The sequence below is a fragment of the Chiloscyllium punctatum genome, chromosome 13 (assembly GCF_047496795.1).
Source record: "Chiloscyllium punctatum isolate Juve2018m chromosome 13, sChiPun1.3, whole genome shotgun sequence".
Lineage (NCBI taxonomy): Eukaryota > Metazoa > Chordata > Chondrichthyes > Orectolobiformes > Hemiscylliidae > Chiloscyllium > Chiloscyllium punctatum.
In genome coordinates, this window is record NC_092751.1 from 99468249 (window position 1) to 99494457 (window position 26209).

Genomic DNA, 26209 nt, shown 5'->3' on the forward strand with positions numbered 1-26209 from the left:
TCCCCATGGGAGACTGGTGAGCAAGGTTAGATCTCATGGAGTACAGGGAGAACTAGCCATTTGGATACAGAACTGGCTCAAAGGTAGAAGACAGAGGGTGGTGGTGGAGAGTTCTTTCTCAGATCGGAGGCCTGTGATCAGTGGAGTGCCAAAAGGATCAGTGCTGGGTCCACCACTTTTCATAATTTATATAAATGATTTGGATGTGAGCACAAGAGGTGTAGTTAGTAAGTTTACAGATGACACCAAAATTGGAGGTGTAGTGGACAGTGAAGAAGGATATTTCAGATTATAATGGGATCTTGATCAGATGGGCTAATGGGCTGAGAAGTGGCAGATGGAGTTTAACTTAGATAAATGTGAGGTGCTGCATATTGAGAAAGCAAATCTTAGCAGGACTTATACACTTAATGGTAAGATCCTCGGGAGTGTTGCTGAACAAAGAGACCTTTGTGCAGGTTCATAGCTCCTTGAAAGTGGAATTGCAGGTAGATAGGATAGTGAAGAAGGTGTTTGGTATGCTTTCCTTTGAGTTGGGAGGTCATGTTGCCGCTGTACAGGACATTGGTTAGGCCACTTTTGGAATATTGCATGCAATTCTGGTCTCCTTCTTATTGGAAGGATGTTGTGAAACTTGAAAGATTTCAGAAAAGATTTACAAGGATGTTGCCATGGTTGGAGGATTTGAGCTATAGGGAGAGGTTGAATAGCTGTGGTTCTGTTCGCCGAGCTGGGAATTTGTGTTGCAGACGTTTCGTCCCCTGTTTAGGTGACATCCTCAGTGCTTGGGAGCCTCCTGTGAAGCGCTTCTGTGATCTTTCCTCCAGCATTTGTAGTGGTTTGAATCTGCCGCTTCCGGTTGTCAGTTCCAGCCGTCCGTTGCAGTGGTCGGTATATTGGGTCCAGATCCAATATAGGAACAAAGTGTCTGTTTCAATGCTGTACATCTCTATGATTCTATGATTCAGTCTTAGCTTTGAAGGACAACCGTATAAACTGTGCAGATATCCTTGGCTTAGCAATGAGTTGGCACCCGGATGGTCATTTACAGTATAGCCCGTCATAGGTTGTTCATAAGGACACTTGATAACTCCTCGTCCTCTCCCATTCACTTCTCTATCACCTTGCGGCGGGCTCTCGAGCAATTTAACTTTCAAAACTATACAGGTTATCTCAATTGGACAGGTTATTCGTGAACCAGTCCAATGATAACGCAGAGGAACACATTACACTTTTCCAAAGGCGAGGTGAGCAGACTGTACCCGATTCGTTCATATGAGTCACATTAGCGGATACATCCTCAATTGCTGTGAAGGCGTCCACGCCCTGAACAACCAGGCTATCGTTGTTGGTGATCGTGGGATTAAAATGTGCAGCGTGAAGGGTACACAGAGACTCCGCGTTTTCATGGACATTACTGCAGATGGGGAGAGCTTGGGCCGCATCGTGATGGAGGTAAGTGTGACGATTCCTGGGACATTGAGGCTCAGGGACTGGGGGGAAACATACACTCGCCAGGTCAGGCGACAAAAGTGTGAGCAACCTCTCGGATCGTATTACCTTTACAATGCAACTCTGGAATAGCTTTCGAATGAAGAGGGAACCAGGAAACAGAGTGGGTAAAAAAAACAAATTAAAACAAAACTATTCGATTGTACTCAGAAATTTGGGTACGCTAAACACTTTGTTTGACATCAGCTTAGTTGCAGGAGTTATTCAAACGAAGATATACTGAGAGGTTAGTCTGCATTAGGGGTAGCATTCCGGGCTGTTTTCAGAGACTAATTCCAAAGCAGCAGTGTTCAATCGGGGGGGGGGGGTCGCGGGTGTACCGAAGCGAGGGCATTAATAGAGAGAAAAAAAGGAACATTAAACTGGAAAGAATGAGCTGCAGGCATTGGCGGATACAATTTGGAACATCACCAGTGAGTTCAATAAATCCGCATTCCTCCTTCCCCACCCAGGGCGAGTTCATACAATGAAGCAAACAGTAGGTAGGTTATGAAATCTAATACTGCCGTTCTGAAGAAGGGAGGGTCACTGGACACGAAACATTAACTCTGCTTTGTCTCCACAGATGTTGACAGACCTGCTGAGTTTCTGATTTTATACCAAATCTATATATTTGCCTTTCAGCCAGTTAGGCAAGATGGTGGTCTTGCACCTGGTGTACTGACATCTTGGAGTTAAAGCTAGTCTCACTAATGGTGACTAAAATGGTGACTAACGGTGGCACAGTGGTTAGCCCTGCTGCCTCACAGCGCCAGAGACCCGGGTTCAATTCCTGCCTTGGGCGATTGTGTGGTTGCCCGTAGTGTTAGATGAAGGGGTAAATGTAGGGGAATGGGTCTGGGTGGGTTGCGCTTTGGCAGGTCGGTGTGGACTTGTTGGGCCGAAGGGCCTGTTTCCACACTGTAAGTAATCTAATTTTAAAAACTACCATTTATTGCCAAAATAAAATCCCACTTGGTTTCTTCACATCCTAACAGGAATATAGTATAGGGATCAAAGAATGTGGGGAGAAAGTACGGAGTTGGGTGATCAGCCATGATCATATTAGACTAAATTCCCTACAGAGTGGAAACAGGCCCTTCAGCCCAACAAGTCCACACCGACCCTCTGAATAGAAACCCACCCGGACTCACTTCCCCACATTTACCCCTGACTAAAGCACCTAACACTATGGGCAATTTAACATAGCCAATTCACCTATCCTGCACAGCTTTGGACTGTGGGAGGAAACCCACGCAGATATGGGGAGAACGTGCAAACTCCACACAGTCGCCCAAGGCCGGAATCAAACCCAGGTTCCTGGTGCTGTGAGGCAACAGTGCTAACCACTGTGCCACCCTATATTGAATGGTGGAACAGGCTCGTAGGGCCGAAAGACCTACTCTTGCTCTGATATTCGTGGTTGCTATGTTTGATCATTTTCATTATTCACTGTTTCAAATGAGCACACAGACAGGAAGCATGCTAATTCCTTTAACAACAGAATGCTAGCCATCTCAATGATAACTGTTGGCGCCATATAATGACTAGTCTGTTAAGTGAGGAAGTAAGTTGTCACATTGGGTGGGACAGTAACGTGGTCGTGAAGGGTTCCATCAAATCAAGAAATTTGAGAATCGTTGGTCTGATGCAATTAATGTGGGTGGCACGGTGGCACAGTGGTTAGCACTGCTGCCTCACAGCGCCAGAGATCCGGGTTCATTTCCCGCCTCAGGCGACTCTCTGTGTGGAGTTTGCACGTTCTCCCCGTGTCTGTGTGGGTTTCCTCAGAGTGCACCGGTTTCCTCCCATAATCCAAAAATGTGCAAGTTAGGTGAATTGGCCATGCTAAATTGCCTGTAGTGTTAGGTGAAGCGGTAAATATAGGGGAATGGGTCTGGGTGGGTTACGCTTTGGCGGGTCGGTGTGGACTTGTTGGGCCGAAGGGCCTGTTTCCACACTGTAAGTAATCTAATCTAATATCATGGAGATAGTGAACACTGCAGATGCTAGAGAGTCAAAGTCAATAAAGTGTGGCACTGGAAATGGCACAGCAGGTCAGGCAGAATCCAAGGAGCAGGAGAGTTGACATTTAAGGCATGACCCTTCATCAGGACTGGGGAGGGGGCTGCAAAATAAATTGTGGAGGAAGAGCCTGAGGAAAAGATAGGTTGGGTGGTGATAGATGGATACAGGTAGGAGGTGATTGTGATTGGTTCGTGGGAAGTATGGAGCAGATGGGTGAGAAGGACAATGGATAGGTAAGCCAGGTCAAGAGGGTGGTGCCGAATTGGAGGGTTGGATCTGGGATGGGGTGGGGAGATTTGGAAACTGGTGAATTCAACGTTGAGGCCGTGTGGTTGTAGGTTCCTGAGGTGGAAGAAGAGGTGTTCTTCCTCCAGTTTGCAGAAGCCCAGAATGGACATGTCGTCAGGGGAGTGGGAGGGGGAGGTGAAATGGATGGCCACTGGAACGTGGGGTTGGTTGGTGCACATGGACCAGAAATTTTCCCTGAACCATTCTGCGAGTTTGCACTTGATCTCTCCAATATAAAGGAGACTACATTGAGAGCAATTGATGCAGTAAATGAGGTTTGAGGATATGCAAGTAAATCCGGCCAGATTTGGAATGATCCTTTGGAGCCTTGTACTGAGGTGAGGGGGGAGGTGTGGGTGCAGGGTTTGCACTTCTTGTGGCAGCAGGGAAAGATGCCCCGTGTGGAGAGGGGGTTGGTGGGGAGTGTGGACCTAGAGAGGGAGTCGCAGAGGAAAATCCGAAAGCTTAATCAAACTGATAAGTATTAAAGAGGCTCTGAAAGGAAGAGAGGATGTTCGTGAGCTTCTAGGTTTAAGAGAAGGAATTTTAGAACACGTAGACTTGATGGTTGAGTGCAAAACTTGAATGCAGGGATGAAGAAGGAAAGATTACACCAGAGTTTAAAAAATACGGAATTTGAGAATAGCTGCTTAGTTTTGGGTAAGGCAGGACCAATACCACCATAGAATTTAAATGTGAGGATGAATTTTGAATTGAACAATGGAAGGACCTAGTGACAAAAGTACATCACTGAACACAGTGATGTGTGAGTGGGACTTGGTATACTCTACAGAAATGTTGCAAGCAAGTGAGTGTGGGCAAGTTAAGTTGTTCCCCTCTTCTCCCTTTCCATTTTGATCTGCAACAAGTAGTGTTTCTGTTTTGGTTAAGGATATCCTTGCCAAGTTAGTGTGTACTTGATTGTTTTCTTGCTATGGTCTTGAAGAACTAGTTTGACAGTCTTTGCTGAGTTTAACAAAGAAAACTGAGGCCAGCTGACACTCCCACTTTCTGTGTACATACACATACTTGAAGGTTACACACACAACTGCAAGTTACAGAACACAAAACACAATTGATTTGGCCAAATTTGAGTTTGTGTGAAATTCTTTACAAAGTTCACAATTTGAGTTTGGTGTCAGCGCCAACTGCCGGCAAAATCCAGTTGTCTTGTTTTCGGTACAAGGCTATTTAAAGCTGTAGCTTTTTTTTCTTTCTGGAGATGCTACTGTGGAGTTGAATTTTTTTAAGGAAAATCACTATCCACTGTAGCAATGAAGACCACGTCAAGTTAGTAGGCGCTTGAGCTTTGCTAGTTAGATTTTAAAAAGGAAAGAAAAGCGGCTCTACTTGGCTTCTCTGTTGTTAGCTGGGTTCTGCTGAGGAAACTTGTTCAAAACGCATACACACAACTTTGACTTGCCATGTGACCTTTCTCCACTTGCCACTATTATGAGCATAATTGTGTGTTCCAATAACAAGTCAAATAGCTGATCTGAAGGACTAAGCAAAAAAAATCAGGTCTTCTTCTCCAAACAGTTGAATGGTCCATCTTTAGCATTTGAATGGCGTAGGTGACTTTTATGGCTGTCTTGTTAACAGGGCAGAGGGGAAGATATCTCACAGTCTCCAAGTAGAGGATCAAAGTCTTTGTTCAGTTTTATAGACTTCCTATCTCCTACTTGGAGTATGGAATATCTCTGTAATGTAAATTAACATTGGAAATCTTGATGTAGTTTAAAACAACTTTGGTCCATTTAAAAGTCCAACTGCTGTTTCAAGCTAATGGATCAATTCAATATTTGATATAAATACATCTTCATGACAACAAAGTTTGGATGATCTCAAATTTATGGCTGAGGGAAGAATGGGAGATCAACCAGGAAAGCGTGGATCAGCAGGTTAAGCAGGAGATAGATATTTAGGCAGTTAAAGCCATCAGTGTTACTGAAGTGAGAATACGTGAGTGAACAGGTCACTTGGACAGAAGAGCGCAGCAGGTCAGGCAGTAACCCAAGGAGCAGGAGAATCGACATTTAGGGCATGAGCACTTCTTCAGGAATGAGGAAAGTGTGCCAAGCAGGCTAAGATAAAAGGTAGGGAGGAGGGACTTTTAGCTTAGCCTGTTTGGCACACTTTCCTCATTCCTGAAGAAGGGTTCATGCCCGAAACGTCGATTCTCCTGTTCCTTGGATGCTGCCTGACCTGCTGTGATTTTCCAGCAACACATTTTCAGCTCTGATCTCCAGCATCTGCAGTCCTCACTTTCTCCACTTGGACAGAAGCTCAACCAAAAGCTCAAACAGGAAAGGGGCTTTCAAGATCTTTGCTTCAAAGGTACAGTTCCGTGTAAGACAAATTCCACTGACCTCCTGGGTATATTTTTCCAGTGGACACAGTATTTTCCTTGCTTGTGTATACTTACTTGTATGTGGGATCTTAAAAACACAATAATCTCTCACATTCCATCCACCAAAAGGGAATTTGAAAGATGGAAATTAGAAGAATAGCTCCTATGTTGTGGAAGGAAGATGATTATTTTCATGTTTGCACACTTCCTTGAACAATGCAGTGGAGTATCGGAAGGATTCACACACTGGTTAACAATCTGATAGACCACATCATAATCATTATAGCCAATGGGGGGGACTTGAACTCAGAACCTTCCAGCTCAGAAGAAGGAATGCTCCTAACTGAACTACAAGATCTCCATTGATGGGAGGCAGATAAAGTTATAAACTGTAGTAGCAGAGTGTACCATCTACAAGCTGCACTGCAGTAACTCATCAAGGCTTCCAAACCTGCAACCTCTACCACCTAGAAGGAAAATCACAGCAGAGGTATGTGAAAACCACCACTTGCAAGGTCCCCTCCAGGCTACAGACCATTCTGACCTTGAATTGTCAAATCCTAGAATCCCTACAGTGTGGAAGCTGGCCATTTGACCCATCGAGTCCACACCAGCCCTCCAAAGAGCATCCACCCATCCCATCCCTATCCCCCTAACCCTACATGGCCCAATTCACCTCACCGGCCACATCTTTGGATTGTGAGAGGAAACCGAATACCCAGAACAAACCCATGAAAACACGGGGAGAACACGCAAACTCCGCATAAACAGTCACCCAGGATGGAATAGAACCTGTCTCCTTGGCACTGTGAGTCAGCATTGCTAATCATGGTGCCACTGTGCTGCATTGTATTCTCTTCCTTCACTGTCACTGGGTCAAACTCCAGAAAGCAGTGTGGTGTATCTACTCTCTAATGACTTAGTGATTCAAGAGGTAGCTCAGCACCATCCTCTCCAGGGCAGTTGCGGATGGGCAAGACATGCTAGCCTAGCAAGCAATATGCACATTCTATGAATAAATAAAAATCAGTAAAATAAAGGATTGTGAATCTTATGTGCTGGGAGTGGGTCACTTGCATGGCTTAAACATGTGACTTTGTGAATTTCATTGATGGTTAAAAGGTGATTGAATCTGCATCACTCCTCTGTGAAAAACCAACTCTCACCATTGCCTCAAATCCTTTATAAGCAATTGTTTGTGATGTCAGTGTGGCCCAGTCACCTGCAGATTAAGCATCTAAGGCAGGATACTAGGCAGCACAACTTCAACCTGTACCAAACACAAGTGTACCACTGAGCAATTGTGCCAAAGACCTGCTGAGACCTGCCTTTCTCACCTGATCTGTTTCTTCAATGGCTGCTGTCTGCTTTTGGTGTCATTAAGATGCTGCATACAGGCTGTGAAAATATCTTTATGAAGTTAGGCTTCATGGGCTGTCACTGGAGCCACAAGAAATATGAGTAAAGGTACACCATTTGACCCATCAGATCTGCTCCTCTAGTCAGTGAGATCTGATAATCCTAAACTCCACTTTCCTTTGCTTTTTCTCCTCTTGATTCTCTTGCTTATTAAAAGTCTCTCTATCTCAGTTTCGAATATACTCAATGACCCACATTCTACAGCAAAGAATTCCATCAATTCACTAACCTCCAGGAAGAAATTCTTCCTCATCTTTGTTTAACTGGGTGACCCTTACTGAGATTTGCCCTGTAGCTTCTGGATGCTACTACAAGGGGAAAGAAACTCTCCATCTTAACCCTGTTAAGCCCTCCAAGAATCCTTTATACTTCAGTTGAGTTGCCCCTTATTTGTCTAAATTCCAGTGAGAACAAGCCCAACCTACTTAACTTCTTCTCATAAGAAAATCACTCTGTACCTGGGATCAGCTTCATAAACCTTCTTTGGATTGCCACCAATGTCAATATATTTTTCTTTATTCACTGTATTCTGGACATAGTCTAATTAGAGTCGAGAATGTGGTGCTGGAAAAACACAGCAGGTCAGGCAGCATCTGAGGAGCAGAAGAATCAATGTTTCAGGCTTCATCAGGGCTTATGCCGGAAGGGCTGAAACATCGATTCTCCTGCTCCTCAGATGCTACCTGACCTGCTGTGCTTTTCCAGCACCACACACTCAATTCTGATCTCCAGCATCTGCAGTTCTCACTTTCTCCTAGTGGTCTAATTAGAGCCTCTATAGTTTGAACAAGACTTTCCCATTTTTACACTGCCATGAACTTTCCATTTGCCTTCCCTCTTACCTATTGAACCTGTATGCTAACTTTTCGGTAGCTACACAGTAGACTAAACATCAGGATCTTAAAGGTTCTACTTTCTGGATCATTCACAGTGGCCTGAATTGGCGAGTAAAGAAATAAGAGAATAGGGCAGATGAATGTGTGGCTCAAAGAATTGGTGCAGGAGGAAAGGTTTTAAATTCCTGGATCATTGGGACTGTTTCTGGGGAAAGTGGGCTCTGTGCAAGCAGATATTACCTTAACCAGATTGGAACCAACATCCTGGCAGGAGAGTTTACTAGTGCCATTGTGAGTAATTTAAGCCAGTTTGGCTCAGGGAAGGGACACAGTATTGGTACACTCAGGACACAGCATGCTTTAGTAAAGAACTGAGGCACAGGGATTTCAGCCGTATTCAGTTTCAAGGGAATAAGATGAAGCTGGGTGGCTTCTACTTTAATGCTTGGAGATTTGACGTTAAGCCAGATCAGTTAAGGGCACAGCTTGATATGTGAAATTGTGATGTTGTTGTCATCACAGAGAATGTAGTTGAGGGAGGGACAGGATTGGCAATTCAACATTCTAGGATATCAGATATTCAATCAGTACAGGGGAAGGTGTAACAAAGGAGGTGATGTCGCATTATTAAGGAGTCTGTATTAAGAACTGATCATTGACTTCAGAAATAAAGGAGGAGAACATGCCCCCATCTACATCAACAGAACTGAGTTTGAGAGGGTGAACAGTGTCAAGTTCCTAGGAATGACGATAACTGACAACCTGTCCTGGACTTTCCATGTAGATGTGACAGTCAAGAAGGCACAACAACGCCTCTTTTTCTTCAGATGGCTCAGGAAATTTAGCACATCCATAATGCACCTCATCAATTACTACAGATGGACCATTGAAAGCATATGTCCCGGTGCATAACAGCTTGGTATGGCAACTGCTTTGCCCAGGGCCACAAGTAACTACTGAAGGTGGAGTGCACAACCACCATGGAATCCAATCTTCCAAGCAAAGACGCCATTTGCATGGCTCAATGCCACAGAAAAGCTGCCAACATATCAAAGACCCAATGCACTCCGATAATGATCTCCTACAACCTCTTCTGTCAGGCAGAAGATACAGAAGCCTAAACACCAGCAGGTTCAGGAATTGCTTCTTCCTGGCTGTTATTAGACTGATGAATGGTTTTTTTTCACCCTATGATCTGTATGTCATTGCTCACTATAATCTGCCTGTACTCCTTGTAAACAAACCTTTCACTGTACTTAGGTAAACATGAAAATAAATTAAATCAATCAGTCAGTTACTGCAGTGAAGAGAGACAGTATCTTGGATGGGTCTTCAAGTGAGACTTTGTGGATAGAGATTAGGAATAAAAAGAATATACTTACAATGTTGGGAGTGTATAATAGACTCCCAAATAGTGGGAGTCAGCAGGCAGTAGAGTAGCAGATATGTAGACAATTCACTGAGTTGTGTTAAAAAAAAAGGAAATTTCAACATCACCAAATATTAATTGCCATGCTCATAGTTTAGAGGGAGCGAACTACTTGAAATGTATTCATGAGAGCTTTTTTTATATCAACATATAGAAGATCCAACAAGAGGCAGTACAGTGTTGGTCTTCATTTTGGCAAATATGAGTGGTAGTAGAGCATTTTCGTGATAGCAATCACAACACAGTATTTTACAAGATTGCTATGGGAAAGGCGTTTGCAAAAAAAGGTTTTGGATTGGGGGAAGGTAGATACTATTAAAGAAAGGCAGGATTTTATTGAAATCCTGACTCTGAATTTGACTCTTGACACATAGACAGGATACGTGACTGTCAGATTGCAGTTTTTAAAAATTTTACTTGCATACAAGGGGAGAGTGCCTAATCAAAGGCTAGCAACTCCAACAATCATCAGTTAGGAGCAGCATTTTTATATACTAATTTAAGTAAGTTCCATATGACCACATGTAATGATTCCTCCTTAATGTGGTTAAAGCGGCTTGCATCATAGAACAGAATTCACCACTTTTCAACTGCCCCCTCAGCATTGTTACTCTTACCTAGTTGATAAAAAGAAAAATGTTATCCAATTAACACTCATTTTTGGGTACATGTTCTTATAGGAACTAACTTTTCCTTGTCTTCTTTGCTATATTTCAGTGTCTGGTGTCAATATCACACCTTCATTGGGAACAAAGAAAGAACAAAGAAAATTACAGGACAGAAACAAGTCCTTTGGCCCTCCAAGCCTGTGCCGATCCAGAGCCTCTAAATCTGTCACCTATTTTCCAAAGACCTGTATCCCTCTGCTTCCTGTCCATTCATTTGTCTGTCTAGATACATCTTAAATTACGCTATCGTGCCCACCTCTAGCACATCCGCTAACAACATATTCCAGGTACCCACCATGCTCTGCGAAAAGAACTTTCCATGTGTATTTCCCTTAAACTTTTCCCCTCTCACCTTGAACTCATGACCACTAGTAATTGAGTCCCCCACTCTGGGGGAAAAAACCTTGCTACCACCCTGTCTATACCTCTCATGATTTTGTAGACCTCAATCAGGTTGGCCCCTCGATCTCTGTCTTTCTAATGAAAATAATCCTAATCTACTCAACCTCACTTCATAGCTAGTGCCCTCCATACCAGGCATCCTTGTGTACCTCCTCTGCACCATCTCCAAAGCTTCCACATCCTTCTAGTAATGTGGTGACCAGAACTATAGGCAGTATTCCAAATGTGGTTGAACCAAAGTCTTATGCAACTGTAACATGACCTGCCAACTCTTGTACTCAATACCCCATCTAATGAAGGAAAGTATGTCGTATGCCTTCTTGACCACTGTGTCAACCAGCATTGCCACCTTTAGGTACAATGGACCTAAATACACAGATCTCCCTGTTCATCAAATTTTCCAGGGCTTTTCCATTTACCATTCGCTCTAGAATTAGATCTTCCAAAATGCATCACCTCACATTTGCCCAAATTGAACTCCATCTGCCATTTCTCCGTGCGACTTTCCAATCTATCTATATTCTGCTGTATTCTCTGACAGTCCCCTTCACTATCTGCAACTCCACCAATCTACAAACTTGCTAACCAGAGTACCTATACCTTCCTCCAGATCATTTATGTATATCACAAAAAACACAATGGTCCCAGCACGGATCCCTGTGTAACACTACTGGTTACAGTTCTCCATTTTGAGAAACTCCCTTCCATACTACGCTTTGTCTCCTGTTGCTTAGCCAGTTCTCTATCCATCTAGCCCGTACATACTGGACCTTTGCGACTTCACTTTCTTCATCAGCCTACCATGGGGAACCTCATCAAACGCCTTACTAAAGTCCAAGTATATGACATCTACAGCCCGCCCTTTATCAATCAACTTTGTCACTTCCTCAAATAACTCTTAAGTTGTTAAGACATTACCTACCCTGCACAAAACTATTCTGCCTATCACTGACAAGCCTATTTTCTTTCAAATGTAAATGTAAACGGTTATACCTGTTTTGGAGGGAGATGACCGCAGGGGACACTTGCACTGCCTTCCTGGTCTTTCTCTGCCTTTTAGTTACCAATTCCCTTTCTCCCTCAGCAATCGTAATCTGCGATGTGACCAATTTGCTAAACGTGCTATTCACAACCTCCTCAGCATCACGGATGCTCCAAAGTGAGTCCATCTGCAGCTCCAGAGCCATCATGCAGTCTAACAAGATCTTAAAGTGGTTACAAAGGAGGCCTTTGTTGTTGCAAGATATAGCAACATTTAGTAACAACTGCTGACAGCTTGTTTGATATTAGTTGCTGAAGTAAACTAAATGTAATGTCCCAGCAAGCCTAGTGATCTACAATGGTCTTTTTTCTATATTTCCACAATCTGACCAAAGTAGAATTGGAGCAGCTATATTTGGGTAAATCTACTGGAGAACAGTTTGGCAGGTAAGTGGAATAAGAAGCAGAAGAGAGCTTTTTAATCAGTACAAAGGGAAATAATCAATGGAGGCCCTTGTGAAGTAGATAAAGTACAGGGTGGCACTTAAGACAATTAGAAGAGCAAAGGCAAGACGTGAACAAACTCCAGTGGGTAAAATTAGGGAGAACTTCAAGGTATTCTCTCGGAATATCAAGTGTTGAGGATGACTAGGTAAAGAGCAAATCGAAAGAGAGGACTGCAAATGCTGGAGATTAGAGTTGAGAGTGTGGTGCTGGAAAAGCACAGCAGGTCAAAACATTGACTCTCCTGCTCCTCTGATGCTGCCTGACCTGCTGTGCTTTTCCAGTGCCACACTCTCGACAAATAAAGAGCAAGGCCCATTAGGGGCAATGCAGGCAGTCTGCGTAGAGCCACATGACATTGCTAAGATGTTAGAAAAGTACTTCATGTCTTTCTTCACTTTTTGAAAAGGAGGTTGCGGGTATAGAATTTAGGAAGGGAGACTGTGAGGTTCTTGAACTGTTTGACAGAAGGAATAAGGAGCTATTGGAAGTTTTGGGTGAGTATAAAAGTGGACTCATCCTCAGGTCCATATGAGTTGTATCCCAGGCTGCTATGGGAGACAGAGGAAGTTCTAGGGGCTGTAACTCAAATGATTCATTCCTGTCTGGCCTGAGGAAGATGCCAGAGGATTGGAGGACAGCTAATGAGGTTCCACCTTTTTCAAGAAGGCTTTTAGAGATAAACCAGGGAATTACGGACTAGTGAGTCTCACATCAATCCTTGCTCACAACTGCAGAGAACAGTTTTTACAGATTAAAACAGATTATATTTGCCCCTACGACGACTATGTTCCTATTTTGTCCCCCTTACTTGGATGTCTCCCATGTCAAGTTGGTCTTGTGATGCATTGAGTAGCGACTTGCCTCTTGAGCCGAGATTGGTTCCTGGTTTGAATCCCAATCCATGGCTTGATGCCCAAACAAGGTAATGTACATAATGCAGCCAAACCTGTTAATGCTTACATCGCACACAAATGGCAGGTGATAAGTTTGGGAGAGATTCCTGGTTACCCATGCGATGAAGAGAACTTGGAACATCTACCATTATGACATCCAACATATACATAAGATCCTGAAGAATCATGAAGGATAGACATGAAGAGAATGTTCCTTTTTAAGGGAGAATTTGAGTTTGATTTATTGTTATCACATGTACTGAGGTACATTGAAAAGTATTGTTTTGCATGCTATACAGGCAGATTGTACCATACAAAGTGCATCAGAGTAGCAGAACAGAGGGCAGAATATAGTATTACAGTTGTACAGAAAGTGCAGAGAGAGAATCTAGAACTGGAGTCACTCTTTAAGAATCAGGGTCCCTGATTTTAAAATGGAAAGGAAACATTTCTTTCTGAGGGTCATCGGTCTTTAGAAGTCCCTTTCTGAAAAGGTGATGGAAGCAGAATATTTTTGTTAAGAGGTTCTTGTTAAGCAAGAGGCTGAAAGGTTGAAAGCGTAGGCAGGAATGCAGATTTGAGGTAGCAGTCACATCTTCTGTATATGTTGCTTTGTTTTAAAAGGTACCTTAACACAAAAATGAAAAAATGACTACAGATTTTTTTTAAATTTGTTGTAAATAAATACTGAAGCTGTGCTCTGCTTGTTTCTTGCAGCTCAGAGCTGATGTGGTCCCAAAAACTGCAGGTAAGTTCCTGAAACTAACTATTTTGAGATGAAGCAAGTCTGTTATTTAGGTGTGTGCTAATACTGTGGACAATCTTGTTACAGAAAATTTCCGTGCACTCTGCACTCATGAGAAGGGGTTTGGTTATAAGGACTCAACATTCCACAGAGTAATTCCTGATTTCATGTGCCAGGTGAAGGAGCAATGTAATTTTATGTTTAATTGGTAATATTGCTGTCTGTTTGTTTGGTGAAATGACTAATGACCTGTTCAACTCTCAACTGTGCAGGGTGGTGACTTCACAAGAAACGATGGGACTGGTGGCAAGTCCATCTATGGAAATAAGTTCAAAGATGAGAATTTCAAGTTGCTGCACACAGGATTGGGTAACTTTTTTTAAAATATTCATTCAAGGGATGAGGGGTAGATTGCAAAAGAAATGGGCAGAGGTTGGAAATAAAGATGTATGTGTTTAGGTAAACAGGGAAAGATTATTAAGGAAGGTGTTTGCAAACTAGATTTGGCTGTTTCCATCGAATGGTTAACGATGCCATCGTGTAATGTGATCGCTCTCTTAAAGTTACAGTCCAACATCCTTACAAAATACACAACATTCTTCTCCCTGTACATCAGTGGTTACTGCAATGAAAGCATGTACAATATTTACAATCCTATATACAGCAGTCAGTAGGTAATATATTCCAGAGGACATTGATTCCTGTGAGGCAGTTGGTGCACCTCATGTCTGTCCATTTTTCTCTTTGTTTCTCTGGCGTTTCTCTCCCTTTTCTCCAAAGAATTTTTTTTATGCTGGCTATTCTGTTTCATATTCAAAATCAGCAGTTCTTTTTCTCTTCAATTTTTATGTTGCATAATTCTTTGATAATTTAGTTAAAAATCACACAACACCAGGTTATAGTCCAACAGGTTTAGTTGGAAGCACTAGCTTTCTGAGCGCCGCTCCTTCATCAGGTGGTTGTGGAGGACACAACTGTAAGACACAGAATTTATAGCAAAAGTTTACAGTGTCATGTAACTGAAATTATACATTGAAAAATACCTTGATTGTTTGTTAAGTCTCTCATCTGTTAGAATGACCATATTAGTTTCACTTCTTTCATATGTAAATCACAAAACGTTTTTTTAAAAGTTACATTCTCAGGTTAACTGTAACAATTGGTTAAAACAATGACTGCAGATGCTGGAACCAGATTCTGGATTAGTGGTGCTGGAAGAGCACAGCAGTTCAGGCAGCATCCAAGGAGCAGTAAAATCGACATTTCGGGCAAAAATCCTTCATCAGGAATAAAGGCAGAGAGCCTGAAGAGTGGAGAGATAAGCTAGAGGAGGGTGAGGTTGGGGAGAAAGTAGCATAGAGTACAATAGGTGAGTGGGGGAGGGGATGAAGGTGATAGGTCGGGGGTGAGCGGAGGGTGGAGTGGATAGGTGGAAAAGAAGATAGGCAGGTAGGATTACAATTGGTGTCAGCTCAGATAATATGTTGAAGGTGGTAAGCCCCCTGTGCACTGTTGTCTATGCCATACTGCTTAGACTGATTCTAATCTAAAAAATTGAGTTAACAGAGTCTTACATGGATTCATGCAGTTTTTGAGCAAAGTACAATGTAACTCTGCAAGTACAAATTCACCCCATAAACTTATATACGTATGTGTGTGTCTGTAGTGGAGGGTTGTGAGTGTCTGTGAGAGAGAGTGTATATGTGTGTATGTGAGTATAAAGGGGTCTAAGTCTGTGAGAGGGTGCACGTGTGAGTGTGGGAGTGTGTGTGTCTGTAGGAGTGTGTGAGAGTGTGTGTGTCTGTAGGTGTGTGTAGGAGTGTCTATGTGTGTGTATAGTGCAATGGTGGTCACCTGTAGTGTGAGTTGAAAAATGTGGTGCTGGAAAAACAGAGCAGACCAGGCAGCATCCAAGGAGCAGGAGAATCGACGTTTCAGGCATAAGCCCTTCTTCAGAAGTTAATTCTCCTGCTTCTCGGATGCTGCCTGGCCTGCTGTGTTTCTCCAGCACCAAATTTTTCAACTTTGGTACTCCAGCATCTGCAGACCTCACTTTCTACTAGTCACCTGTAGTGTGACATGAACCCAAGGTCCTGGTTTTTCAATGTATAATTTCAATTACATGACACTGTAAACTTTTGCTATAAATTCTGTGTCTTACAATTGTGTCCTCCACAACCACCTGCAGAAGGAGCGACGCTCCGAAAGCTGGTGCTTCCAATTAAACCTGTTGGACTATAACCTGGTGTTGTGTGATTTTTAACTTTGTACACCCTTGTCCAACACCGGCATCTCCAAATCATGATAATTGAGCACCTTGTTTATAATTACTTTAGAACTGTGTCTTTCACATGTATCTTTCCTAAGTCCTTTAAAGTGATTTGATGAAGTATCAGTGTTATGGACTAGGTCAGACCACTCAAAACATTGTTAAGCAGGCAGTCCAGACCATAATGTTGCAATTTGTTTTGGTAATTATACAGCAAAAGTTACTTGGAGTAAATAAATAAAAGGCCTCTCAAAATCATTTTTCATCTCTGTATAAAACTAGCCACCTCAGAGCTGGGAGCTATTCATGACCCCTCTGGAAAAAAACCAAGGACACAGTATCCTTGAGAAAAGGAACAGCTTTTTAAAAAAGGACCAGTTTTGTGACACCACCCCCTTTAAAAAAAAACATCAATATCAAAAGATGACTTCATTTTAAAAACCCTTCAAAAATAAACTGGTTAGTAGTCTAAAACACACATATACACTATATTAACTGTACACATGCAAACATGCACAATCACATGCGAATTCAGGCCATGGCCAACCTGCCACCGAGCGCCTCCATATCTCATTCTAGTCTCGGTAACGCATCAGCAATCACATTTTCGTGACCTGCCGCAGACACAACTGTCAAACTTAATGGCTGCAACGACAAGCTCCATCTAAACAGTCTGGCATTTTTGTCCTTAAATTTTTCCAGAAAGGTCAATGGGTTATGATCAGTGTATACAATTGTCTGAAATGCATTGCTGGTACAATAAACACTGAAATATTGTAATGCAAATACCAAACTCAAAGTCTCTTTCTCCACCACTGAATATTTCAGATGATGAACATTCAAATTCATTTTTGCCCATTTTAACAATTCGATGAATGGAACAGCCACATTGCTAAAATTCGGTACAAACGTTTGGTAAAATCCACTTACTCCCAGTGGAGTAATACTGCTATTTTCTTCGATGGTGTGGGAAATTCCACAATTACTCTCGTTTTTGCATTCCACGGGGCCGTTTGTCCGTGTCCAATAACATGGTCCAGGAAGGTGACTTAGGCTTTGGCAAATTCACTTTTAGCCAGGTTTATCACCAAGCCTGCCTTCCGAAGTTGATCGAGTAAGTCCGATAAATGCTGTAAATGTTCCTTCCATGAGTGACTAAAAATCACCATGTCGTCAATGTAAACATCACAATTGGGTAATCCGTCAAAAACCTTATTAGTTAATCTCTGAAATGTGGCTGGAGCATTTTTCATACCAAATGGCATGAATTTGAACTGATATAGTCCATTGGTGTTCTGAAAGCCTTTGCTGTCTCAGACAGAGGTACTTGCTGGTAGTCTCTGAGCAAGTCCAACTTAGAAATGTAACTTGCCTGTCCCACTTTTTCAACACAGTCCTCCAACCATGGAATTGGATATGCAACAGTACTTGTAACAGCGGTGACTTTGCAATAGTCCACACTTAACTGTTGGGTACTATCTGGCTTTGGCACCATGACTATGGATGAGCTCCAGTCACTGTAACTCACTTCGATTATGCCATTTTGGAGCATGTGCTCTATCTCCCTCTGAACCTGTGCCAGTGTTAGAGGGTCATGCCTTTAAGGATGTTACTTAATCGGAACAGCATCTCCTATATCTACATCATGCACAATTAGGTTAGTACTTCCCAGTTTATTTCTGCATATCTCCCCGTGTGATAGTAATAACTCTTTCAGATCATTTTGATTTTCTTGTGGAAGGTAACTCAATAATTTATCCCAATTTTTGACAACTTCCTCGTTGTCCAATTTGATTTGAGGAACGTTCAACTCTGAATCCTCTGAACTTGGTTCTTCCTTCTTGCTGTAATCATTAGCACTTCTCCTCTTGCTTTCCTTCCCTATCAAAATACCTTTTGAGCATATTCACATGACACACTCTGTGAGATTTTTTCCTCTCTGGAGTCCTTATCAAGTAGTTCACCTCACTCAATCTCTTCTCAATTTGAGATGGTCCACTAAACCTGGCTTTTAAAGTTTCACCTGTTCCAGGAAGTAACACCAGGTATTGACCTTATCCCCAGTTGCGAATTTGTGATCCTTATCCACTTCCTGTTTTATTGTATGCTCTTAAATGCTTTTAAATGCTGTCTAGCCAACTCTCCAGCTCTATTTAATTGTTCTCTAAAATTTGACACATCGTCCAAATGGGTGGTCTCTGAATTCTGACTTATTCATTTCTCCTTAATCAACTTTCTTCATGCCCAAAAATTAATTCAAATGGACTGAATTTGATTATTCATTTGATGCATTTCTGATCACAAAAAGTACAAACGGAACTCCCTTATCCCAATCATCTCGATAAAGCCCTCATCATGGTCTTTAATGTTTGATCCATCTCTCTAGCGCTCCCCTGCGATTCTGGACGGTACGTTTTTTTCACCCAAGTTACCATAACCTCCTCGAATAGCTTGGATGTAAAGTTGGACATTTGTGATCCAATGGGATCTGTATTGGTAGTCCATATGTAGTAAAAAAAATTGAGTAATTCTTCTACAACCTTTTTTGCTATGATATTGCGTAATGGTACTGCTTGTGGAAATCTCGCTGATACATCCATTATTGTTAATAAATACTTAGTCTCACTTTTCGTTTGAGGTAAGGGACCTATGCGATCAATCAAGACTCTTGTGAAATAGGTATTAAAGGTTCAGGTTTTATTACTGCCTGTGGTTTTCCAATTAGCTGACATGTCTGATAAAATTCAACTACATCCTTGTGTAGTCCAGGCCAATAAAAATGTCTTTGTTCTTTAGGCTGTGTTTTCCTCACTCCAAAATGACCTCCAAGTGGTAGATCCTATGCCAATCACAGCACCTCCTTTCTATAGTCTACTGGCAAAACAATTTGATGAATCTCTGCCCATTTCTCAACTGCTTAATGTGTGATGGTCTCCATTTCATCATTAAGTAATCATTTGCTAAGTAATAACACAGGGATGCATTCACTCTCCTCTGTATATGTCTTTTGATATAACTGTTTTAAATTCTCATCTTTCTGCTGTAACTCAATAAGCTTATCAAAGCTAAAGATTCTTGCATGTTTACCTATTTGCTCCTGCTCTGTCCCACTTATCTGATCAAAAAAAGTCCCTGATAAAGTCAGCCTCCTTATCTGTGCCTTTTGAACTGTCCTGCTTCAGCTTGTGCCTCTGTGTTCTTGTGATCTCACAATCTGGGAAGATCCTTGGATAAACACCTTGCATTTCTTCAGTTGCTGGAATCTCCACTGGCTTTCAACTAGAGTAGGCAGTGCACCTACCAGTGAATCAATTATATCATTTGTAAGAACAAATTGTATTCCTGGAGCTGAGAGTTTGTCCAGTACTCCTACCACAAATTCTCCACTCTCCTCTGGACACTCTAGCCTCACTTTACATTTCGTCCCACCATGAATTCCTGTTACCAGTACCTTTTCTGGCAATAGTCCCTCAGGAGTACATATCTCCTCATCCTTCAGCATTACAGACTGAGAGGATCCCTTAATATTGTAACCGCTTTACCTGCTGCTCCTGGCCTGTGTGAATACACTTTACCCTTGCATGTATTTTTTTTAAGCAGATCTAGCACTTCCTCCTTAACCAACCTCTAATCATCTTGTGCACTCTAAGGCAGTTGTCTAACTTCTCCTGTGCTTTTTGTTACTAGTCCAACAAAACTCCCAGGCTTGTCCAGTTTTCCTACATCTGGCTTTCTCCTAGCCCACCAACACTGTGATTTCGTGTGGCTCACTTTATTACAATGAAAACATCGGAGCTTTTTAACTTCTGTGACCCCCTCAAAGGTTTCTTTTTTACCCTGTGGTAAGTTATCCTTATGATCTTCACTGAGATCTACCTTTCCCTTTCCACATGAGGATTTCTCTTTGCCCCAGTTTCTATCCCTCATGGACTGAAATTGATTCTGGAAGCCAAACCATGTTTTATGGACCAGCTCAGAATCATCAGCCACTGCAGCTGCTAACCTTGCCGTTTTAACTCTCTGCTCTTCCACATGAGTTCGCACTACTTCCGGCAGTGAATTTTTGAATTCCTCCAAAATAATTACCTCTCTAAGGGCATCATAGGTTTGCTCGATTTTTAAAACTCTTATCCATCTATTGAAATTACTCTGTTTGATTCTTTCAATATAGGTTTGACCAGGGTCCCTTCTTAGATTCCTGAAACGTTGTCTCTAGGCTTCTGGTACAAGCTCATGTGCACTTAAAATGGCTTTTTTCACCTCCTCATACTCCCCAGATACCTCATCTGATAGTGATGCTAATACCTCACTAGCCCTACCTACAAGTTTTGTTTGGATCAACAAAATCCACATTGCCACTGGCCACTGCATTTGTTTAGCCACTTTTTCAAATGAGATGAAAAAGGCTTCTGTATCCTTCTCATCAAATTTAGGCAATGCTTCAACATATTTAAGCAGCTTCTCATCAGGCTTTCACCCACCACTCTCTTCCTCACTAAGATTGCCTTTAGTTTTCATTCTTTTAAGCTGACTTTCCTTTTTAAGTGTCAGTTTCTGAAGTTCAAATTCTCTCTCTTTTTCTTTCTCTTCTGCTAAATCCCTTCATTCTTTTTCTTTCTCATCTGCTTTTAACAGTAATTCAAACTGTTTCATTCCTGCTGCCCTTTCCTTATCTCTCACCTCTAACTCAAACTGTTTCATTTGCAATTGAATTTTTGCAATCTCTACAGATTCTGATGGTTTCTCCAGCAAGTTTAAGTGCTCAGCCACTGCTGTAGTTATCTTTCCTTTCCTCACAGAAGGAAGCAGCTCCAATCCTAACTTGTCAGCTAATACCTGCAGCTTGGTCTTATTCACCTTTTTCAAAACTTCCAAAGTCACTGCATCAACTTCCAGAAAACCTTTGGTGACTGAACGAACCATTACTTATCCCAAGCTTTGTCTACCCAACCAAACCAACACCTGAAGTAAAGACAATAGCACCCTCAACTCGCTGTTTAAAATCCCACAAAGAGCCCCCAATCTGTTAAGGACTAGGTCAGACCACTGAAAACATTCTTAAGCAGACAGCCCAGACCATAATGTTGGTAAGTGTACAGTGAAAATTACTCTGAGTAAGTTAGCTAGGTTGAATAACAGGTTTTAAAACAAACAAAAATGTATTCACAAAATTACACCATGAAACACAAAGAACAGAATAAAGAACCCCTACAGAACTCAGTCCTTCCAAACTGGACTTAATTATGCTGTTCCACTTATATACAACAGTCCCAATAAGCAAACCCCCTTAAACACAGTAAAATGAAACAAAGGCTTAACAGGCCAAAGTTAGAAGGGCAGAAGGAGAGAGAGTCTAGCAGCCTGTTTCCACACAACTCACTGCTGAACACCTAACTAGTTCTGGACTGAACTGCTCAGCTTTCAGAACTGATCACTCCACTTTCATTATACAGGTCACTTCTAAAACATGACCATTTTGGCCTGAAGTCTCATCTGTTTACATGTAAAAAGCCTCTCAAAATCATTTTGCATCTCTATACCAAACTAGCCACCTCAGAGCCAGCAGCCGTTTATGACCCATCTGGTAAAATAAAAACCAAGGACACAGTATCGTTGAGAAAAGGAACAGCTTTCAAAAAAAAGGACCAGCTTTGTGACATCAGCAATTCAAAGGATCACTGAATCCAAAATATTGACTCTGCTTCTCCCCACAGATGCTACCAGACCTGCTCAGCTACTCCAGAAACTTGTTTCTGATTTCCAGCGTCCCAATTCTGTTTTTTTGAAAAATTATAAATTTGTTCACAGTTCCTTGCTGAGTTATTTCAAATGCACAATTCTTTTTAATTTGTGCCATCCTTGAACCAGTTCACGAAAAAATCAGGCTTCACAAGTTTCGCAGCTCAGTACAATCTCTTCAACTATTCTCGCCATCAAGGTCTTAATTTACTTTTTCATTTCTGCTGGTTTTTCTTTCACCATCAATGTGGCTTTTGAGTTAAGTTTCATGCTGAGAAATTACCTATCCAGCATCTGAAAGAGCTTAATATTAAAGACGTATTTTTGCCTCAAATTGTTTATTGCTTCCACTAATAAGTCCAGTAATATCCATCAACGCTTTAATGCATTCAAAAGATCCATTTTGTCTTCCCTAATCTCATTTAATCTCTGTTCTTTATTCGTTTTGTGATTTCAGTGTTCAAATCTTGACTGGTGACATACCACTTGCTATGTTGATTCCTATGTCACAAGCATAAAATCCAGCACCACTTTCATTTAGATCATGTACTTTAAGACACTGTTTTCCAGCATGGTTCATATTTGTTTCTTGAACCAAAAACCACATCATCCTTTTCTCAGATAAGATTGACTTTGAGCTTTCATACTTCACATTCCTTTTCTTTCACTTTAAGGGAAGCTCTGATTGGTTGACCTTCTGAATCAAAGCTATATTCTCCCGCACTTTCTCGCTTTAGATTGATAGTTCAGCAATAGAACCCACTTATTTACTTCATACTTGTCATTGTTCTCCACTCTATGGGAGCTTACTAAGCTTACAGCATGGAGTGGTGGTGCTACCTTCATCAGTTTCCTTGCTCTAGAGCACTTGTTTAAAAAGTACCAAAAGGATATTAACTTTCAAAGAAGCATTAGTTTTTTGATTTCCAATGTGGCAAGTATACCTTCCACTATCTTCTGGTTTATGTTAATAAATAACCAGCTCAATAATGGATCCATTTTGATTCAATTAGAGTGCAGGTCGTCTGGTAAAACATGTGTTTCATCAACATGGTAGTGGTTTGCAATTCAGTAAGGGAGTAATGCAATGGAGTAATTGCAATTCAGTAAGGGAGTAATGGCTTCGCCAGGAATGGCCAGTGTGCTTAATTACAATTCCTCTACGAACTGAGATTCTGTGCTTTTGTACCATACTTTTATTCTCCTTCCTATCTCATTTAAATGTACTACCTTTTACTTTAACTTATGTTCCCTAGTTATTGATATTTCTACCCTGGGAAAAAGACTCTTGATGATCCATTCTATCCATGCCTCTCATAATTTTGTAAAATTTTAGCAGGTCACCTCTCACTCATCAAAGTTCAAGTGAAAACAAACCAAATTTATCCAATCTCTCCAAATAACGAATACCTTTCAACCCATGCAAAATCCTGGTAAACCATATCCTCTCCCACCTTATCTGTATCCTCTCCAAAGCCTACACATCCCTCTAGTATTGTGGTGACCAGAACTGTTCACAACATTCCAAATGTGGCCTAAGTTAAAGTTCTATACAGCTGCAGTATAACCTGCCAATTTTTGTACTCTGTGCCCCGACCAATGAATGCAAGAATGATTTGAGTTAAACCTAGTCTTAATTCTGAATTTTCTTTTTGGTGTTCATGTCTAAATCTAAAATGAATTATTTTGAGAAGCATGAAGTGTAGCGCAATAAAGTGGAAGAGGGGAAACCTTCATTTGTAAACATTAATTTGTGTAGGCCATTTGAGTTAAAAGACATGCCTGCATTATTTTGAAATTTCTCCCAAGGAACAGTTTATTGTTTAGTGCATAGCAAATTCCATAGCTCTGGGTCACTGTGCACACATTGTTCAGTAAAAACATTACTTGGTAGAAAAAAAAGCTTGGTAACATGAACCTCCATCGTGACTTTCGAGTGGTCTAGAATCTCTACCTGTTTGATTCGGAAGAGAGGCAGGCATATGCAGGCTGACAGGGCTTAATGAATTAACATATGTGGACAGAGTATATAAATTTGATTTGTATTCCTTTTAGAGATGATATAATTGATGATAGTATCTGCATTTAGTTCTGATGGTAGAATCCGAAACAGTATAGCTATTGAAATGATTATTTCGATTTGCAATAGAAGCTAATCTTAATTCATTGATTATATTCCAAGCTTACACACCAGTAAACAATAGTTTATTTATTTGACCTTAATTTTGGACTGAATTATTATATTCCTGGTCAATACTTTAATTTGAGGAGGAGGTTTTGCTGCTGCATGTAAAATCTGTCTGTTAAGACAATAACAATCATTTCATTTAAAGGGTGAGATTGAACTGCAGCGTTCTTTTTAATTTCTTGCCTGAGTTTTCCAACAAGTCCATTGACCTGTTCAGATTCTTCTGCTGTTCCCACTGTTTCCAATACAGCAGAAGGACAATGTGCCAAATGCTTTGACGGTCAATATTTTGAGTTTCACATTGGCTGCACTCATTATCTGCACAGTAGTGCTGCTGAAATTGTAAATGGACAATGTGGCAATTGTAGCAGTAAACTAGGCACAACTATTAACTGGAGGTGGTATTAACTGGCACATATAGCAAAATCCACATCTCGGTCAGCATGTTATACATTGTGGTCATGTTCATCAGAACTATCTGAGATACTGGGTGGAGTGGGCTGATTCATTACCACCAATTCCTCTTACTGGTATTGGTCTGAGTTACTGATAGGATGCGGGGAAGAATGCTCATATGGTCTTCAGCAGAATGTCATCTCCATCTTGAAAAACAATAAAGATTTATTCGGTGTTGTCTAACGGCAAGTTACAACACATCTGGATTATGTGAAAACCCAAACTAAGGCCTCAGGCTATACTTAAGAGCAAGTACAAATTACTGCTACAAAAACACAGACTGTTTTGGTTACAAACATTGAACTAGTTAGTTCCTCGCAGGCGCAGATTTTTATTTCCTTATGGACTGAGTTTATTTTATAATGCCAGTTGAGCCTTTCAGGAACTCAGTGCCTTATGAAACAGGTACCAAAAACAGCAAATTGGGACATGTTCTCCTGCAGAAGAAACCAATATTTTCGTATTTTGGGAATGTTGATGTGAGTTTAATTGTTCCAGCTCTCAGCCTATTATGTCCTGCCAGCTTCCTCTCCACTGTGAGGGTACAGCCAGTACACTGGGCCCCAGCAGTCTCACTGCCTGATTTGAAGTTTATCCATTTTCAAAATATGCATGTGAACCTATTTCTCTTACCAGCTCTAGACGACTCTCAGGCCCCTCTCCTCCCACCCTAAATCACTGCCACACAGTTTCTTTCCTCCAAGTTGGTCCTCCACATCCAGACCTGAATTGAATTACAAATTGTACAAGAAGGGAATGTGAACACATTTCTGGAATGCTTACTTCTTGTCATCTTACTGTTGCAGGTACTCTTTCAATGGCCAATGCTGGGCCAGGTACAAATGGTTCCCAGTTCTTTATCTGCCTTAAGGAAACCCCTTGGTAAGTTTCATGGTGAGTTAAATTCTCTCATTGTAATTTTTCACTGCGGGATTCAGTGCTCACCACTGTTCTTAAATCTTGTAGGTTAAATGGAAAACATGTTGTCTTTGGTTCCGTGATTGAAGGAATCGAGGTTGTGAAGAAGATGGGGACGTTGGGCAGCAAAGATGGTAAAACCTCAAAGAAAATTACCATCGCTGATTGTGGACAGCTGTCTTAATTTTATTTACAAATTGAATTGTAGAATTTAAATAAAACAAGTCATTTCTGCTTCTACTTGTATTATGTGGTTATAAAAGCAAACTGATTTCGGTGAATTCTCATTTGCAATTACCATCAACTAAAATGCCACAAACTTAGTTCAGTGCTGATTAGAGACCAAAAGGGGATTTACAAGCTGGTGTTAATATTTTGTACCTGTCTTTACCAAAGCGGGTAATGCTTCCCAGACCATGGTGACAGAAGAAGACCCTCTGTCACAAGAAGGGTTCAAAATTGATAAGGAAGAAGTGTTAGACTGTAGGTATTTTAAGTTGACAAGTCATTGGGACTGGATGAGATGAATCCAAGGAAATTGAAGGAAATGACAGTGTAACTTGCAGGGATGTTGACCGTAATTCTTGCCTCCTCTGGATTCA

The 26209-nt window shown here is 41.4% G+C and overlaps 1 protein-coding gene across 1 annotated transcript; it reads left to right on the forward strand.

Annotated features, from left to right (window-relative positions):
* Positions 1-1149: 1149 nt before the first annotated feature.
* Positions 1150-25847, forward strand: LOC140484704 (peptidyl-prolyl cis-trans isomerase-like). The gene is made up of 6 exons (XM_072583426.1): positions 1150-1455; positions 14010-14040; positions 14125-14213; positions 14310-14406; positions 25496-25571; positions 25656-25847. The coding sequence occupies exons 1-6, from the start codon at positions 1276-1278 to the stop codon at positions 25789-25791; spliced, it is 609 nt and encodes a 202-aa protein (XP_072439527.1). The 5' UTR covers positions 1150-1275; the 3' UTR covers positions 25792-25847.
* The last annotated feature ends 362 nt before the right edge of the window (positions 25848-26209 follow it).